General features: G+C 45.1%; 1 protein-coding gene across 3 annotated transcripts in view; it reads right to left on the minus strand.

Annotated features, from left to right (window-relative positions):
* The window catches only part of BIN3 (bridging integrator 3), an 82,990-nt gene that overhangs the window by 51,939 nt on the left and 15,869 nt on the right, over nt 1-15,182 (minus strand). The window contains exon 1 of one of the 3 annotated variants that reach the window (XM_045003634.1): nt 14,425-14,516. The exons of 1 other annotated variant lie outside the window; for it this stretch is intronic. In XM_045003634.1, coding sequence (XP_044859569.1) covers nt 14,425-14,432 — 8 coding nt within the window. In that variant the 5' untranslated portion in view covers nt 14,433-14,516. Of the gene's footprint in view, nt 1-14,424; nt 14,517-15,182 lie in introns of those variants that run through there. One more of the 3 variants, XM_045003631.1, reaches the window with a different exon arrangement.

Raw genomic sequence — 15,182 nt, forward strand, 5'->3', positions numbered from 1 at the left:
TCTCTGTTGCTAATGATTAACCTTAGTTAACACAGAAATGAACACAGAATTTAAATACAGGCCCCTTGCAGAGGCTCTGAAACACCACCAGCCAAAGAGGACCATTCAAACAGACGGCTCCAGCAAATTAATCTGCAACAGACAGTGGCCGGCTGGAAAACGCAAAGAGCAGCAGTGAAGATAGCTGTAGTTGTGTGAGTCTCTAAACATTTGTTTGCAGTGGTTTTGGAGCTGTGCTGATCCCAGGATAGGAGAGACACAAGGTGGGTTAGGTATAGGGCTGCCAACTTTGGTTGGACGAATTCCTGGAGATTCATCACATGACATTATCTGTAATTAAAGATTCATCTTTAATTTCTGGAGACTCCAGGACAATTCTGGAGGGCTGGCAACCCTAATTAGGTAATATCTTTTATTGGACCAACTTCTGTATGTGGAAGATATAAGATTTTGAGTTCCTTTCCCCAAAGCTGAAGAAGAGCTCAGCATAGCTCGAAAGCTTGTACCTTCCACCAACAGAAGTTGGTCCAACAACAGACATTTTCTTGCCCACCTTGTCTTACTAAAACATGACCTTTCACCATTTACTTAATCAGATTTCTCTATCCAATACAGCTTTGCAATCTCATGAAGTATGGGGGCTTCCTAAGGGAAAGCAGCTGCTCTGGAAAGTGTGCGAGGCATGGGGAAAAACCGACTGTCAGTCTTCATTAAAGAGCATGACAAAACTAAGTAAACTCTAGTAAAACAGGGATAGTGGAGTGGAAACCGACCAGATTAAATCACAAATCATACTAGAAAGCCTGGATCCTAGTGTTCTAAATCAACCAAGACCAGCAGCTGAGGGTACAGGCAACTGATAGTTTATGTAACAACTAATTGCAGGATGGAAGGGAATGGAGGAATCCGGGCTCAGACCGAGGGAATATTTCAGGTCTTCTACAGCACCTGAGTAGCCCGGTTGAGCTTAAATTGTATCACTCCTTCCTCCTACCATTAACCTGAGCTGACATAGTCTGCTTTAGCACTTGCGTTTCTTCTCGAGCCGAACTAGAATAAAACAAGCAGCTCAGGTCAATTAATGGATAATGGGATCAGCCCATCCTGTTTCAGATGGCTCACTTTTCTTTAAACTACTCATTACATTTATGCAATGAAGGGCAGTGCGAGATGCGAGCTACAGGATATTTCAACTCCAGCTCAGTTGGGAAGAAAGGATTTTCACATCCAAAAAGTTCTGTGTACAGAGGAAGAAACAAAGACTATTTTCTTTCATAGCAAAAGAAAGTCAACAGGATGTTCAACAAAACTACAAATATACTTTGAAACAGCAAATATCTCTATTAGCATCATGTCTGTCTCACTAAAAACCTTTTAAAAAACCCCTGTTCATATAATGTCTATTTTTTTATTAAAAAAAAAAAGAAAAAAAGAAAAAAAAGGCTATTTTATATTTTGAGACAATTCTCCTGGTTTAATATGGCTCAGTGAAAAAGCAACACAGGAAAGAAGAACAGAAGGAATAAAGCAATGAAGTAGTAAGAAGATCAGAACCACTGATCTTAGCTGAGATTGTAAAATAAATTGACACACCCGCAGCTTTGAAATGCAGTTGAAGCTGCTGGCAGCAGAGAGAGAGATGTGCTCCAACAATCTGAGCACAAGCCCGAGAGCCAATAACTCCTCCTGGGTTCTAATCCCAGTTCGGACATTCTATGGCTGTGACGCCTTGGGCCAGTCATTTCACTGCTCTGTGCCTCAGTTTCCCCATCCGTAAAATGGGGATAATATGATTACCAAATATAGTGGGATGCACAAATTAGCAGCTGTCAGAGTGCATTGTAAGATGAAGAGCTCCAGGTATTATTAGTCTGCCTGGATACTACAGCGATGAACATATCAGAAATAGATCGGATTGACATACGGTTCCAGATATTTTACTATGTGTTACGGAGCCTCCTCCTGGTGTGCCAGAGCCGCAAATGCTACCCTAGAAACCTGAGCATGTTTCCACACAGCCTAGAGAAGAAACCTGGACTTGTGTGTGTTTCGGTTCTATTATTTCTGCTAAGCGAGAGAAAGCTGGGGTTGTGTTTGGGGTGTGAAATCCCTTGAAATCATGTACATAAACAGTGTGGGCACGCTGAGTCAGAGTCGGAGTTTTCCCACTCTGAAGAGCTCTCTGGTCAGATACAGCCATTTAGCTCGGCGAGCCACAGGAACGGTAACGCCTTGAAGATTCCTGGCCTCGCTTTCCAGGCTGGCAGGGGGAATGTGGCAAAGGCAGCGCACGCAGCCCCCATCGGGACGTTGAGAGTCATTCACCAGCAGCCTCTCTGGCTCGTTTGGGGACACCGATATCAGAAGGGAGGCTCCACCTAGTCTTTCGCAATGGAGGAGGGTGAAGTACTGAAGAGAGGGGGTGGGCGCTTCAAGTAAGAAAAAGGTGTAGATGGGTGGAGAGAAGCCTGAAAGCATCCCACCAGGGAAGTTGAGGGAACCCCTGGGAGGGGAAGGTGGGGAAGGGAGGGCGAAGCTGTGGCTAATTTTCTCTGAAATTTCCCCAGCAATGTAGCACACCTCTCCATGTACAAGCTCAGCCCACACACCAAAGGGTCTAAGGCTGTACTTACTCTACAGCTTATGTCGGCAGAATTTACGTTGCTCAGGGATGTGAATAAATCACCCCCCTGAGTGACATAAATTACACCAGCGTAAGCACCGGTGTGGACAGTGCTACGTAAGCGGGACAGCTTCTCCCACCAGCACAGACTCTGCAACTTGCAGAGGTGGTTTTGTTATGCTGACAGGAGAGCGCTCTCCTGTTGGCACGGAGCGTCTTCACCAGATGTGCATTGATGCAGCTGCGCCGCTGCAGCGCTGTGTATGTGTAGACATTCTCCTCCGCATGCACGGGAGCATTGCAGATAAATCCACTAGGCAATGGGGAATACAGCCCAATGAGATTTGCAGGGCACTTTCTGTAGTCCCCTCTGAAAGTAAGATGCAGAGGGATCATCCGACTGGATCAGACCCCTAATCTAAGGCTGCAGCTGTGGTTTTATCTATTCTCCTGTATAACAACATTCCCTCCACCCAGCAAAACACTTGCCCACTCTTGCTCCCTAATCTGGCAGAGACCAGAAAAAATGGAGGAGGGCTATCAACCTCAGGAATTTAAATGGGGGAAATAAGCGTAGACAGCAACAAAACACATAACACCTTCCACTTGAGGACCACAAAACACTAATCAGGCTTCCTAAGACCTCTCTCAGGTAAATAGGGAAAACACATGAATATTTTCAACCTCCACTGAAATGCAGCTGCTTCTGGGGATATGAACAGCTGCTGTTCAACAGTGCACAACAATCTCCAAAGATGGTTTAGGACAGGAAATAAGGAAAAAGCTGTATGCAACTGAAAGTGGAGGGAAAGTTGGAGGGGGCAGAAGGTACTTACCGACAATGTACATGGTCAGGACCTCAGGGTTAACACTCAGACTCCTGCAGAAAGTGTCATAGGCTCTCTAATAACTATAAGGGGTCAGACTAGGAGGGCTCACTGAAAAATTTCTGTTGAAACTGATTTCCAACTCAACAAAATTTTTCATGAAAGCGTCTGCTTTCCAAGGAAAATTTTGCTTTTTCATCAAAAAAACAAACGCTGCATTAAGTTCACCTTAATTAGGTGACAGGAACTTTCTCAGCAAAATGCTGAAAACCCTCAATTCCCATTCCCTACACACACCATCTGTGTCCTTGTCTACATTAGCAATGCTCCGGCAGTTGCCAGCGGTGGGGCAGCTACAATGTTTGTAGCAACAGTGGAAGCATTAGTGTAGACGGGAGTAGGTGCTTCTCTCACAGTATGATTCAATGCGGTTCGGTGCAGCTTTTCATGACATAATAATAAAAATGCCTGGGCCCTGTCTACACTTGCAACCTTAGGCAGCTGATGAAATATAGGTAATAATTCTGCTACTATAGATGTGTCCTTGCAAGAAGTGGGCAACACCTCATAGGATCAGGCCATAAGAGAAATTATTCACTGCATGCTGACAGTGTGCTTGGTGCTGTACAATGCCTTAGTGAAAAACTTATACAACCACTGAACTTCCAAGTCTCAGATAGCTGAATAAGGAGTCTGAGATTGTCCCGGTCTTAAAAAAAACCCTATGACCTTATACAATGCACCAGCAAGTGTCCAAGGAACAGGGGGGAATTCCAGCTCCAGCCCTCCCAGGTGAGAGATGCATGAACACAAGACACAGTTGGAATTAATATATCACATCACTCTGGATGTCTTGCTGTACTACACGGTGTCCATGGAAACTGCATGCACCATCCCACCCCACTCCCCCTTCTTTATAAGAACTCATAGCAACCACTCCAAACAGAACACTAATGCAAAAGGAAAAAATTATTCAAATGGATCACAAACAGCTTATGTTAAGAGAGATACTGCGCCAAATTCTGTGTTAACTTCTGCCCGTGAAGCTCCATTGGGAGGTCAGTGGGATTGCCCGGGGCATGCAGCAGCACAGAAGTTGGCTAAGAGTATTGGACACCTCTGAAATTAACTGAAAAATATATAGACTTAACCCTGGGTTTCAGTCCGCCCCGAACAAAGCTACAGGGCACCAACAAACCAACAAAACTGGTCTCAGCGTGAGCCCCTATAACAAAGAAAAAACGCATAATGTAACCACGCAGTTTATGTTGATTTAGACCAGCCTCAAACTATAATCCTTAAGTATTTAGTCCTTTTTGTTCCAAACCTGCTTCCACTGAGTTCAGTGGTGCAGTACTAAGCCTATAGAGTGTAAGCTCTTTGGGGCAGGGATCGTCTTTATCCCTTGTGTCCTCTGTACAGCCAAGCCCAGTGTCAGTACTAAACAAATGCAATAATGCCAGAAGTTACTCTCCCACCCGTTCCAAGATGATAATGAAAAAACTAATGATATTTTACTCACCCATCAAAAGAGAATTACTCACGCCAGGTGCGTGGGCGAACAGAATTTTGCAAGGCTGTTTTAGGCCCTGACTATGCTACAAAAATAACCATTTTAAGCGTGGCTGTGAAAGATGGTTGTGGCTTAACTGTGTTATAAGATTGTTTTTTAGTTGCCTGCATGGAACACCACCACCAAGTCATGTGATAACCATGTTAGCATTAAAAGAGGGTGCTCACATATTTTTTTCTGTACACACAGGTAATAAAAAATTATGGCTCTGATTCTACAAGCTGGTCCATGTTGGGGGACTCCCCGAGCCGGTGTGGACCCCCACGGATGCCAGTGGCTCAGGGGTTCAAGTCACACAGACTAGTTTGCAGGATCAGGAGCTACATTAATGCAGGTAACAACTACATTTCATTTATAGTGTTTAAACATGAATACTTCTGTAGTGCATGTGACCATCTGTGCTATAAAATCAAGTATCTAGGTATATGTAGGAAGTAATTATCTATGTAGCTATTTATACTTTGCTCACCACTTTGGGATCTAAGAGCTTTTTTGGATCAAATTTTATCAGATACTAAGGGCCAAATGCTGGTTTCACTGGGAGTTTTGCCATATACATCAATGAGACCAAGATCTGGGCTTGAGGAAATACCTTTGTTTGCTTCTCTCCAGAACTCATTGATCAAACAGGTGCTAGCCTGCTATCATTATAAAGAAATTCTGTTTAAATTCCATCATGAAAAGTGGCATTTGGCAGAAAAGCCCTCGGTGCATGGGGCACGGCGAATCAGCTCCCCTCTCAGCCCTAGAAATGGGCTTTCTAGTGCAGAGGTAACAGCGCTTCTCTTGCAGAGACAGAAGACTGGATTCTCCAGAGCAGCCTGGCCTGCACTACGTTCCCTTGAATTCCATATAGAAGTAAGTTCACTCCGAAAAGGTGACAAACAAGAATTCTGGTTGAGACCAAGTTTAAAAAATGTCAGCCTACGAGGTATTTTGTGGGGAAGGTAGACCAGTTAGCAGTTATAACCCACTGAAAATGGAGGCTTAGTCTAAAAAGTACCTTCTTAACTGTAACTGCAGCATCTCTAGACTGTAGAAAGCTAGAAATGAAGCTCTTTGGGGCAGGAACTGTCTCTTTGTATGTGTTTGCACAGCACCTAGGAAGATGGGGTTGTGATATTGATCAGGACTCGGGGCATGACTGTAATATTAATAATGTTAATACATAATAAACATTTATGTTGGAACCAGAACATGCCTGTCATTTCCCACCTGTTCCCAAATATACTTTTTCCCAGTACCTCTGGAGTAGATGGGGTTCAGTGACCTAGAAAACTACGCTTTATTGCACGACCTGAGCTAAACATCAGCCTTTACACACCGAAATCTTTTGGAAAATGGATTAACATGGAAGTGGTGTTAGATCAAAACCTGGTAATGGTTTGGGGAGTTAAACATCACAGGACTATACAATTCAACTCCCAACTTTAAATTAATACTAGGTGCTTAGTTTAGTTAGTATGCTGGAACTGGAAAACTACTGGAAGAGGTGAAGTGTAGCTTGAAAACCTGCTTTTGAGATACAACAGAACTAGATTTTAAGCAGTTTCTTCTATAACTACAGGTACCCTTTAGATTATAAATTGATGCTTGAATTGTAACTGAAGAGGAAAACACAGAAACCACAGGTTCAGTAATGGCCCCAATAAAGCCCAAGTCATTCACATTTGCTTTTAGAGAATAGAGGTCAGAAGATCAGTACTGTATTTTCTACTCTTTCCCCCAAAGTGACCTGGGATCTTTAAATTTCACCTGTGACAGCCACAGGAGTAGAGCTCACTTTAATATATCATCTGAAGGACAGTACCTCAGGCCATACAGCCCCCTCCCTAGGATGGCACTGAAATATCAGCACAGGAGAGAAAATTCAGATCCTGGTTTGGAACTTGAGTGGAGACCTCCTGATCTCAACGTGTGTTGCCACCTAGCCACACTGAGCAACTTGCTGTCCTCCATTCTTAACCCGTAAACCTGCAGAAAAACTAAACTGCCTATCAGTGCTGCAGTGATAGAGTCACTAAATACCTGCTACACCACAAATACTCACTCCAAATGGCTGAGCAGTGGCACAATTCCTGACAGCACCAGCAACCAAGCTACAACTTCTCAACACAGTCTCTGGGTCAGCTCATTTAGGAGACTATAATCCAAGTAAGACACAAAATCTTAATGATGCCAGAAGGATCAAGATTAAAAAAAATAATCTCATCTATCGACAAAATATCCCTCCCCAAATAAGCCTAATTCTGCTCTAATTAAAGTTGGCCCTAAAACATGGTCGAGAAAACATCATCTAGTCATAACCCAGGTGTGGAAGTCAGGAGATCTGGGTTTGATTCCTGCTTCTGTCACAGGTTAGTTGTAAGGCCTCTGGCAAGTCACATCCTCTCTGGGTCTCAATTTCCCCATTTGTAAAATAGGAATAACAACACTGACTTTCCTTACGGGGGGCAGGGAGGCTTAATCTGACAGTGTTTGTAAAGTGCTAAGGAAAGACAAATAACACAGAAGTAACAAGTAACACAGAACTTGAGTTACATCCATCCCCTTGTTACAAACAGGCTCTTTACAGCGATAGCACCTTTGATCCCAAGGATCCCAGTGTGCTTTATAAACATTAATTAAGCCTCAAAACACCTATGCGAGGCAACTATTATCTCCATTTTACAGACAGGGAAACTGAGGAAGAAAGATTAGGCCACCTTCCTCAAAGCACAGTGAGACAGTGGTAAAGCCACGAATAAAACTTTGTAGAGTCATGACTAAGTCCCTTTCTCTAATCACTAGGGTAAACCTCCCACTAAACTTCAAAACATTATGTTCCAAGCTGCGGACATGCATCTGATGAGGGCCATTGTTGGAGAGAGGCAGCACGCTCAAACTAAACAAACAGTGATATATCGGCTAAACAAAGAAAACTCTCAGTCTTGAATGTTTGGAACAAGGCTCATCCTCTTTTTATGCAGAACTCCCAGCAAGCAAGTGATATAAACGTTAGACATTTTTTGCACTGACATTTGGGAAGCAGGGCACAATCCCCTAGACAATAGGCCCCCTCTGATATGCATGCTGTTCTACAGAAGAATTTGTTACTGCCTTGCTCGTTCACAGTCACCGCAGCCTAAATGGTCCAAATGTGACCTCAGGAATCTTCCTACATCAGAGGATGCACGTCAATAAGACCCTTTCCCCTCCGAAGACGTACTGAATTCCAGCCCTAAGTGAATGACACGATTCATTCAATAAGCGGCAGCACGACTTCACATTGGCCATATCTGCATGAATTAGCGACTATTACAGTTGGCATGGCCTGCCAGCCATTGACAACCGAACTGAGAGCGATTGTCTGTTTTATACACAGACTAACCGCCTCAGAGTTCAGGTCTCTCACATTCATGTGGAAATAGGGCCACAACACGCGCAAAGACTGACGTTGATCTGTTGTGGAGGAAGAAAGAGGAATCTCAGATTTCAGTTGAGTAACCCCACCCTTGACAGTGACCCCTCATTCCTACCCCAGTAAAAGATTAAAAATTCATCTTCCAGTGCAAGCCACATATAATGTATGTCAGCTATTGCAGGCTAACCTTCCTGAAATAAAGCAGCTCCCCAGAGGTACACAGGGTTTCTGAATTCTCTGATTCTCTGCTAAAGCTTACTGAAGGCCCCATATTCATTAATGGAGCAGTTTTTAAAAATCGTGTTAAAACACAAGTCAAATGTGGCTCCCAATCACGTGGCTCAGCAGGAACCATGTTTAAGATGCGCTCTACCAGGGCTTTCCCAGATGGCTCCATTCTGAGAGTATGTCTTCACTGCAGTGTTAGTGCGAGTGACTCCTGTTGAGTTACCCTCGTTCGGGTGAGAGCAGCCACACCACACAATAATCCTCATGCTGCTGTGTCCACACTGATGCCGCTCTCACTTGTGTGTGGTGCTAGGATTTCTGGGGGCATATCCCATGGTTCCAAACTGCAGTAAGATGAGCTGCTCCAGGAATTCCTTCTCAAGGAATTATGGGAGAACTCATCTGTCCTTTCTGGGCACAGGAATGGAGTTGTGGGAAAGGACCAACAGCACTCGAGTGGCTCTAGCCTAAGTCCACACTACACAAGTGGGCATGTTAACAGCTGATGACTTGTGCTAATCTGAACTTTAGCCTGTATCACTTGACAGGCCAGTGAACTCAAGTGAAAAGCACCATCATGCTCAGTCTAGGGGTACGTCTTCACTGCAATGTAAGCCCAGGGCTAGTGGAAAGCGAGTCAGCAGACCCTGGGTTAGAGAACTGATTGTCAGTCCTACGTTAGGAATTTTCTAACCTGGTCCCAAAACCGGGATTCCAGCATCTACACTGCAGTGTGCAGACCTGAGTGCAATCAACCATATCCCAGCTCTCCTAGTGCCCTCCCGCCATATGGCTGCTCTAGCTCTTTGTTGTGCAGTTTGGGAAAACCTGACTGTCCACTAAACTTGACTGTGCTAAGGACCAAGATAGCCAGCCTGTGGGAATGTGGGATACTTTTGGCTGACTCCCAGAGGCTAGGTCCAGTGGGGCTGCATCTACACTGCAAAGCTATAGGGCTTGAACCCTGGGTCCTGGACTCCCAGTTTGACTCAGGCTTGGACCCTTCACCCTTGCAGGGTCCTGGGACCCTGGGTTAGAATGATTTGGGTAAGAATGGAAGGGAGGTTAGGCTTGAGCCTAAGTTCGAACCTTGGGCTTATGCTGAAGTGTAAGTGCACCTAAGTGTTTTTGTGTGTGGACGTGACCTGAGTTATAACCAGGGATCCTAGTTTTCTGTGATAAAAAAAACCAAAATCCTGATAAAAAAACATAAAAATCCACTTTTTTTTTTTTTTTGCTATTTAAAGGAAACGCTGAACTTTCCCTAGCGACAAAATATATAGGTGTCAGTTGAACATAATATTTTACTGATATGTTTATAATTTTTAAGCTGACAGCCTGAGCACCGCTGCCTGGGGCTGACATCCCAAGCCCTGCCCATTCCCCTGATTATCTGAATTGTTGATTATCCAAGCTGGCCTCAGTCCTAATTAGATTGGATAATTGGGGTTCAACTGTATTTGATTTTATTTTCTCACAAAATGTCAAAACTAAAGATTCTCTCGAAGAACACAAATTCTGCATTTTTCTGTGGCAAATGGATTTCTAGGATCCCTGGTTATAACTCATGTTAACTTTGTAGTGAAGGCAAATCCTTAGTGTAGACAGGAGCTTAACATGCAGTTATGCTCTGAAAAGGAAATTCACAAATGACATGATAAAATTCTGTTTACTGTCTCAGTTATTTCTGATCAAACTGGACTGGCTTGGTTTGAATATTTCTTTTCTAACCATCAGCTATGCAATCTCACCAGGGATATGAGGGTCAAGCTGAGTTATTTCTGGCTCATTCCTCACCATCAATAGAGTCTGCATGCCAAATTTTCCCCTCAGTTACACCTGTGCTGTCATATTGTCTTCAAAGGAGTTGCAAAGTTGTAATTTGGCAGCATTTAGCCCTGTCCTGGGAACTTCATTAATGATGATACTTATAGCTGAACAATCCGGTTTTATTAGCTCTGCAGTGCTAACACGTGTAAAATGTAGCAAAAACTAATTCTCAATATACAGGGAGTAAATCTGCTGAGCGAGGTGCTATTTTCAGTTATTTTTCTGACCACAGCCACATTTAAAAGTACGTTTACAGACAAAGGCTAAAGATTATTTGTCTGTTGGCCAGCCCTACAAACTCAACCTGGGATCTCAGAATCAAGCTAAATTCTCTCTTTCTTACATCACCATACATCTATCACTAACTCTATAGGCTCTGCATGACTAACAGGATTGAAAAATGACCACCACACATGAGAGGAACTGTGGATGTGATCTGTCCCATAACAATGTTTTAGGAGTCTTGTACAGAGCTTTTAGCAAATCTGACTTAAACACACACAGAGGAACTTTTTTAACGCTCCAACTAAAGTTCTTTTTGTTTGGAGTTAAAGGCCCTTCTACAATGTTTACAAACTAAGCATCCCATCTTTGTGTGAATGCATGAGAACCTCAAAGTGAAACTATCTATTTTCGTTGCCCAGGCTGAACAGAACTAAAAAAGTAAAAGTGCATAAAGGGATAAAAAAAATACAGTAGGTTTTTACTCTCCTTCCATTTTTAACAATCAAAGAAGTGAAAGTTAAGGGCAGTTTAAGTAATATGACATTTAATGTGACACGGTCCCCTTAACTTTAGGCAGATTTATAAATGTTTGGTTTTAGGATGCAGCCATTTATAGCATAGAACACAGATGATGCAGCGGTGTCACTGAAAGCACACGTGGAGTGATTCTGTGTTGTGCAATTTAAGAGAGTAGTAAGATTGATAGAGAGGGTGAAATGAATTGATTACTTTAAAATCTAAGTGCAGCAATGGGTATAATTTACCACAATAACATGATGCATGAGTCAGGACTAAAAATACACTGATTAGGCTATCTGGACTATAAAGTACATATTCCTTTCTTTAAACAGCAGGGGAGTATAATCAGGAAGATGATTCTGTTCAACTGGAACTTTTTATTCAATGTATCCATGCCCTGTTTGTCTTCAAGGCAGATCTGCTGACTTTATGGATGCAGAAAAGTTTCTGCTGTTATTCTTGAAGAGCCAACATAGACACAGCAGAGAGAGCTGGAGTCTCTTACAACAAAGCTGCCAGCAAATGTCTGATCCTAAAATCTTTATTATTTATGGTGACAGTAGGAGGCAGAGAGAACACTGCTGGATTTTTCAACTCTCAACTTGAATTTGCGGTGCCAGCAGCTAGGAAAAAAAAAAATCAAACATTTGACTTGTAAACTGAGACCATTTGAGCAGGAATTGGTGAGCAAGAATAAATACAAAAAACCAGCAAGGGTTTCTAAGTAAAACTTTATGCGGGGAAATGGAGGTCAGAAGAATCTAATCAGAAATGCTGCACATTGATCTGTTACAAAGCAAGAAATCGAGTTTTGTAGCCAGACAAGTAACTTATATTTTGAAAATAATTCTGGATAGTGGAGTAATTAAAGCATGTATGCAAGTATACTGATGACGTGTACGTGACAAGGTTTGGTTTAAATGTCTTGATCAAATGATTTTTGGACATTACAATAAACATTAGAAATGCCTAAGAGAAATACCAATAATCATAAAAATAGAATAATCAGTTATTTTAATTTATTGCAAATAAAGCTTACAGTCATTTGAAACCATGAGTGTGAAGGGCTGCATTAGTGTTTCCAGTATCTGATCACAGATCCATTTTCATTAATAACAGAAGAACAGACTCAAAGCAAAAGTGTACATTTATTTTATAATCATATTTGCAATAGGTAAGGAGGAGGATTCAGTCAGAGAGAAGGGAGAGATGATTAAGAGGGGGGAAACCAGGAAGGTAGGGAAAGGTGTGTCTGGGTAAGCAATAAGATGTTAAGCAAGTACTATGCTACGTTTGAGAAAAATCTCATTTTTGGCCAGGATGTCCTATGCATATATGCACATTGCTGCACTCTGGTCCTTACTCATTCCATCCCCTCTCTTCTGTTTGCTACTGTCCAATCTAAAATTAGGCCCCAAACCAAGAAACATTTACACATGGTTAACATTACACATTAGTAGTGCCACTGAAGTCAGTGACTGGGGCCTTAGATAATAAGCTCTTCGGGGCTGGAAACATATCTATGCATGCATCTGTACAGCACAATAGTGGCCTGATCCTGCTTGGGGCTTCTTAGTAATTATAAATTATTTGGGTCAGAGACCGCATCTTCCAAATTGTTCTGTGAAGTATCCAACACACATTTACTTTAACACACAAACATTCATAAACAACAACACTTAACATTCCCAAGCTAAGATGAGGTATGCTGCCAAGCCTGTTACAACGGCAGGAAGCCTTCCCATGAGTAAACTGGACAGCACTGCTAGAACACATGGGAGAGTACAAAACCCCATCCCCCCCCAGTCTGCACTGTTACTATTTTAATACTGATATTATGAGGTGCAAATAATGTCTGTATCACAAACATACTGAAATCCATTTGAGAGGCAAGATACAAGCTAAAGTGACTTCAGCTAGTTCTGAACCCAACCTAGGTTTTATAAAAACCTATTAATAGACTGTTTCAGGCATTTAAAAAAATTAGCAAAAAGATTTTGTTTTGATATAAACCTTCCTCTGCTGTGTTTATTACAGACATTGTTAAGCAAGTATATAAATAAATAAGAATTTGGAACCAGATCCAAAACCCTTTGAAGTCTATAGGTGCCTTTTCACTGACTTCCATATGCTTTGGATCAGACCACAAAGCCCCTAAAACATGCTTCGCATCCACAGACCAAGAGCTGCTCCACAAAGGAGAGCCAAGTATCAGCCCCATGTTGTATAGGGGGGAAATTAATGTGCAGAAGGGAAACAACTCTCACACCAGAGCGGAGAACAGCAGAACTAGGAACTCAGCCCAAGCTGTTTGACTCCCACTCCCGGGCCCTTTCTACAGGAACCTGGTGCTGTAAGGGGGGGGGCGGGCGAAGGGTCCTGAGAGTGAAAGGGACTAAAAGAAAGTGAAACTAACCAGCCCACTTTCACTCTGCAAAGGGAGTAACAAACACCAGTGGCGAGAAGTAAACAAGGGTCCACGTTTGCATGTTAACAACCCCGCGTACACTGGGTCACACAGATCGGTTTGCGAGGTAGCTTCCCGCCCCCCCGGTAACAAACTTGACACAACAGCACTTTGCTACAAGGGAAACAGGAGGGTGGGGAGAACACGAGAGGGATGCGGATATCAGGTCAGTAGCGGATGCAAGAGCTGTGGGGGGGGGGAAGGCCCAGGACACGGGATGGGGGGCGGCCCGGAGCACGGGGACTGGGGTGGGGGGGGAAGGCCCCAGGGCCCGGGGGGGGAGCTCGGAGGGGGGTGGGGAGGGGAAGGGCCCAGGGCCCGGGGGGGGAAGGGAAGAGGCCCGGGGCGGGAGCTCGGAGGGGGGGGAAGGGAAGGGGCCCGGGGGGGGAGCTCGGCGGGGGGTGGGGAGGGGGAGGGGCCCCGGGGGGGGGAGCTCGGAGGGGGAGGGGGAGGGGCCCCGGGGGGGGAGCTCGGAGGGGCCCGGGGGGGGAGCTCGGAGGGGGAGGGGCCCGGGGGGAAGGGCCCGGGCGAACGGGGAGTGTGTGTGTGGGGAGGGGAAGAGCCAGGGACCGGCGGGGGCGGGGCGGGGCCGGGCGAACGAGGAGCCCCGGGTGCCTCGGGCCGGGCAGGGGGCCGCAGACGCGGGCCGGAGCGGTCGGCCAGTGCCGACGGCAGAGAAGGGCCGGGGCCGCGGGACCAGCCCCCAGCGCCTCCCCCCGCTTCACTCACCAGCTCATGGTCCCCTCCGGCCCCGGCTTTCTCCCGGAAGCGCTTGTTCTTTAGCCCCGCCCCTTCCGGAACTGAGGTAAGCGGCGCGCTAGACGGCGTGACATCACGCGCCGCCTGGGGGCGGGGCCAGCTGGACGTTAACATGCCGCCTCCCGAACAGCCCGGGGCCCGGCTGAGCCACAGGGTGAGACGCTGTGTCGTGATGTCACAGTGCAGTATTGTGATGTCACGATGTGGAGCTGTGATGTCACTGTCCAGTGCCATGACATCACTGGGCTGGGCTGAAGTGAGCTGGTGAGAGGCTGCGCCCCAGTTTTACAAAGCAAGGCTGGTATGCGGCTGCCTTGCGAGGCTGCAGCGATCACTCCCCTGTTCTGCCATCACCAGCTCTCTGGGACATGCGCCAGACCAGCACATTGCAATGACCCCCAGCAGCCGTTCCCTGAGCCACTTCAGGGCCTGGCTTTGGGGAACAGCCTAGAACTTCAAACTCAGCTCCCAGCAATAGCTGCAGCAGAGCCCTGGGAGCCTTCCGAGGCAGATAAATTGACACCCCTGCAGCTGAATGGCTTTCACAAAGTGGACGGCTTACTGGCCCAGGCCCTATTTGCAGTGTGCGAATCTCACAGCGCTTTTCCTAGGCGATGGAATTTGCCCAACTTGCCTCGTCTGAAAATCTGCCTCTGTTGTTGCACAGTGGATGTGCTACTGAGGGTTGCGTTGCAGTAGTTACGTATGTCTGTGGCAGTGGGATAAAG

Source organism: Mauremys mutica, chromosome 2, assembly GCF_020497125.1.
Source record: "Mauremys mutica isolate MM-2020 ecotype Southern chromosome 2, ASM2049712v1, whole genome shotgun sequence".
NCBI classification, from domain to species: Eukaryota; Metazoa; Chordata; order Testudines; family Geoemydidae; genus Mauremys; species Mauremys mutica.